Source organism: Corylus avellana, chromosome ca8 (assembly GCF_901000735.1).
Source record: "Corylus avellana chromosome ca8, CavTom2PMs-1.0".
NCBI classification, from domain to species: Eukaryota; Viridiplantae; Streptophyta; class Magnoliopsida; order Fagales; family Betulaceae; genus Corylus; species Corylus avellana.
In genome coordinates, this window is record NC_081548.1 from 23,215,570 (window position 1) to 23,219,714 (window position 4,145).

The 4,145-nt window shown below is 36.7% G+C and overlaps 1 protein-coding gene across 1 annotated transcript; it reads right to left on the reverse strand.

The window, feature by feature from the left end:
- Positions 1–1,974: 1,974 nt before the first annotated feature.
- Positions 1,975–4,090, reverse strand: LOC132190220 (probable 1-acylglycerol-3-phosphate O-acyltransferase). The gene is made up of 3 exons (XM_059605141.1): positions 3,962–4,090; positions 2,433–2,556; positions 1,975–2,298 (listed from the first exon to the last, which is right to left on the reverse strand). The coding sequence occupies exons 1-3, from the start codon at positions 4,081–4,083 to the stop codon at positions 2,173–2,175; spliced, it is 372 nt and encodes a 123-aa protein (XP_059461124.1). The 5' UTR covers positions 4,084–4,090; the 3' UTR covers positions 1,975–2,172.
- Positions 4,091–4,145: the final 55 nt, after the last annotated feature.

Here is a 4,145-nt window from a genome sequence, read left to right on the forward strand (position 1 = left end):
AGTTAAGTGAGACCCATAGAAGGATGTAGTTGGACCGGGCTTTCAGAATACAAAGTGAGATTTTAGTCAAGAAGTTGGAACCTTTTGTAGCTCCCCTACAAACTGTTGCCACCCAAAGCCCCAATGATTCTCATTTCTCTGATTCTATCTAACCCTAACCCTACACTTCTTTACTTTCAGTTCATATATAAAGTGACGGAAGCACACAGGGGACGGAGGGAGGGGGTGGCCCATATAGGCCACGGCCACCCCCAACTCATAAGGCCCCAGCAATACAATTTATTGGCCATTGGCCCCTACCTATACTAAACTCTGCCTCCGTCTCTCAACTGCCTCCACTTCAAAAGTCCGCCCTATAAAATACTATCTACTCCTCTATATTAGAGAGAGAGAGAGAGAGAGAGAGATTATTATATTACAAGTGGGGAAAATCTAGGGCATGCAAATGTCAAGAATTATTATTAGTTTTGTTGGATTATGAGAAGCTTACGTTATTCTTAATGTGAGCGATGTTCCACCTCATACATTCATGACTCTGAGGCATCGCAACTGATTTTTAGCTCCAAATTGAAACCCATCTCCAAATATCTATTTAAACAAATAAGTCACACACACATATATTGTGGAAAAATACAATGTCCAAAAATTAGGAACAATCGGTTTTCAAGTAGTGCAACAAAATTACACTAGCCCAAGGACTCACAACCAAAAGTAGAAGAAAGATCAAAACTATATGGGAAAATATACTTCTTATTTATAAAATATTACAACGATGGAAAAACTTGGGTTGGACTACATTTGCACAAGATAGGAGAAGGTTTTGTTGAGATATGATGGAATGAAAGGCTTGGCAACATGCCTAGGGTATATATAAGGGTTAGGGAAGAGTTATAGAGTATTCTCACACTTAATAAACAAGATAGGTGTGACTTTTTAGGAGACCAAGGATGAGCAACGAATTTGGATTAGAAATGATAATATATATTTACTTTTTTACATTAATTGCTAATAATTTGAAAAGTTATGACGTATTTGGATCATCTCCGATAAAAGCTAAATCAATTGGAGAGGATCACGTGGACTCTAATCCGATCTACCCTCCCCAATCCCTAATACTTAACCCTTTTATTGTTCAGAAAGAAGAAGAAAAAAATTGAAAACCATCTCTCCCCTTATGATGAATCTTGCTGAGAAAAGACATGGTAATTATCTACCCAAAATTTGCTTTAACAAACTCATATCTTCGGTTGATATGTGATTTTCACATGCATTTTTATTAAATTAACATGTGATTCTAAGACATTTTTAGTCTTTACAAACATTTTAATAAAATATGTAATTCTTTAAAATACATGTGAAATCACTTGCTCTAAAAATATATATCAATTTAATAGAGAAAAACTTTATCCAAATTTGCTCTATCATGTTACTACTAGATACTATGGTGCAAATTGAGTAAGGAAAATTCAGTTTATTTATTGTTGACTCTGATTATGGTCATTCTCATCATTTATGACCGGATATGACTAAACCAACTCTCTCATCGTCCATCTGCTCGCTTAAATGAATGGTCCAAATAAAAAGTATTGCTTGGTGCAATACTTTGGATATCTCAATCCGTACTAATGTCACCTCACTTACTCTTCACACTGCCTCAACAAAAAAACTCACTATTCACTGACTAAACAAAACAAAACAAAATGTTTTTTTTTTTTTTTATGGTTTTCTCAGCTCATGCCATGGCTTCACGAATCACTTGCAACTATCCAGCTACAACAATAATAATGGTGGGCATAATTTCCCTAACTTCCAGTGCAATGGCTATGTTCTAATTTATCCTTTTTTATTTATTTATTTATTTGGTAAATGTTATGCGCCAATATTATCTCAATTAATTAAAACTCTCCCTCCCCTTAATGGCGCATACGTTTATAGGCAGCAAAGTGTTAATGACAACTGAATTAACCATGGAAAGGAAATCAATCTGCTATATCACTTCCATTATTTTTCATGTAAACCCATACACTACCGGTAGGCAGGATACATTCACAAGATAATCATATAAAGATACACTCGAAAAGATTTGATAAATGAAATATGAATGTTCTATGTGCCACTACAATAAGACAAGTTGTATTTGTACATGGAACAATAATTACAACATTCTCTTCTCTAGGCAGAAGACAAACCTTCGGGCAATGACTCAGTATCAGGGTCAAGTGAGAGAAATCGGCGGCAAGCATAAAGAACAGCTGAATGGAAACCGCTTGGGTTGTCTATGAACACAAAGTGCCCGCCCTGCATTTATATTATCAATGAAATTCTATCAATCTTCTGATCAATGGTTTTAAACCAATACATGAGTGAGCATTGGCAAGCAAGACGCACACACACATGCACACAAATGTAGATAGAAGTGGAGAGTGCAGCACCTGAGGAACCCTGATGATTTCACAAGGGACCTTCATTTGCTTGCGAGCTTCTTGAGCTCCTTCATAATTCATCCAATCTTGATAGCCATAAATAAAAGTGGTTGGCACTTTCCACTCCGCCGCACTGCACGCAATAAATGAGAGGATTATGTAAACGTTTCAATACCCTGCAACTATTATGTGTAGAGAGTAACAAAACATAAGAAGTCTAGGATCCACATAGGTTTCAATAAATAGTACTCTTGCTTCATCCAAGACCCCCCTGCCCTTCCCCCACTCAAAGAATTACTCCCGTCTCCATCTTCCCAAAAGTATGCAGTATTTATCTAATAGAAGATGCGGCCAAAAACCATAGCTTGATGAACACTGTAAGTAATAGCATGTACAGTACAGTTTAGATAGAACCAAAATTTGACAATGATTCAGGTGGGCGTCCATTATCAAGCATATGAAGAGGGCAGTATTGGCAAAAAGCATTACCATTTGCAGAACCACTTTTCGGGTATATAAGTGTGCATGTGTTTCATGAATCCCTTTAATACAAGAAGAGAGATCCATGGTTTCGCTGTTTATACAGAATTTTGAATCTCCAGGAGTTCTTGATAAGTTCAACTTCAAATGACTAAAATAGAATCATACATCTGACATAATGGCCTTCATACCCTGCACAGGGAAAAACAGTACGTCCAGATATTGTGCCAAACTTTGGCAGTCTCCAGGAAACTACAGCCCCACTGACAGAAAGGGAGACACTCAGAGAGATCCACAAGACTGAGAGTCGTTTTTTTTTTTTTTCTGGTTTGGGGGGGGGGGGCAAAGAAGACCTCTATTTCAGCACCTGAGAATGAAAGAAGGAAAAAACTGGACATTTGATGCTTCAAGGAAATCAAATGTGACAAACTTTCACAAATGCTTTGCGGCAGAGCAGGTCAAAAACCTTATTCGGGCCAAAGCAGTAGACATATATGCATTGACCCCAGGACACAGCCAACAACAGAGACGGGGAAGAAACCCCCCTCTATTAGTATAGAACAGGCCTTTTAGAAATATGCACTGGTCATATGCAACTTATGCACTAAAGCATTATATGGAAAGCCATTCCACTATGTCTCAAGTGGTATATTTGGAGAAAGAGGAACACTCACAAGGAGGGAAATAAAATCAGAGTGATGAAATTGAAATCCATTTCTCAGTTCTCTTTCAATTGGATGGGTACATAGAATGTTCTGTCTCACTATCTTTCAGGGAGTTTCTGATCTTCATAATTTTCTGTTAATAGGTGTACTATGCTTCTTGTGTACTAGGGCTATACCATTATTTTTTTTCTGTCTTGAATGGATTTTATTACTTATTAAAAAAAAAAAAAAACTTATCAACCAAGACAATAGAAAAGAGTAGCAATGAGATGCAATTAAAATTAAACATACTAATTCAAAGAACAAAAAACAAAGCAAGGAGTTTGATAGTGACACAAGTTAATTCTTCTACAAATTTAAGAAGCAACTTTGAAATGATTAGGATAACCAGACCTGTGTAGGAGGGGCATCCGCGCAAATGCTCCAAAGGAAAAAATATATTTTAAGCACAGTTCTCCACTAGCTTTGGCCGCTAAAGTATGGTACACATAATCTTCAATTGAAAAGGCAACCATTAGCAATCTAATGATTCTGTGTAGTATATATAATTCACCAACATGTTTATCCTAAACTACCT

Coding starts and splice junctions, on each gene's coding strand:
- LOC132190220 (XM_059605141.1), bottom strand. CDS start 4,083: ATGGTTGCCTTTTCAATTGAAGATTATGTGTACCATACTTTAGCGGCC. Junction 2,557..3,961: donor CGGATGCCCCTCCTACACAG/GTCTGGTTATCC, acceptor TATTGCGTGCAG/TGCGGCGGAGTGGAAAGTGC. Junction 2,299..2,432: donor AAATCATCAGGGTTCCTCAG/GTGCTGCACTCT, acceptor ATATAAATGCAG/GGCGGGCACTTTGTGTTCAT.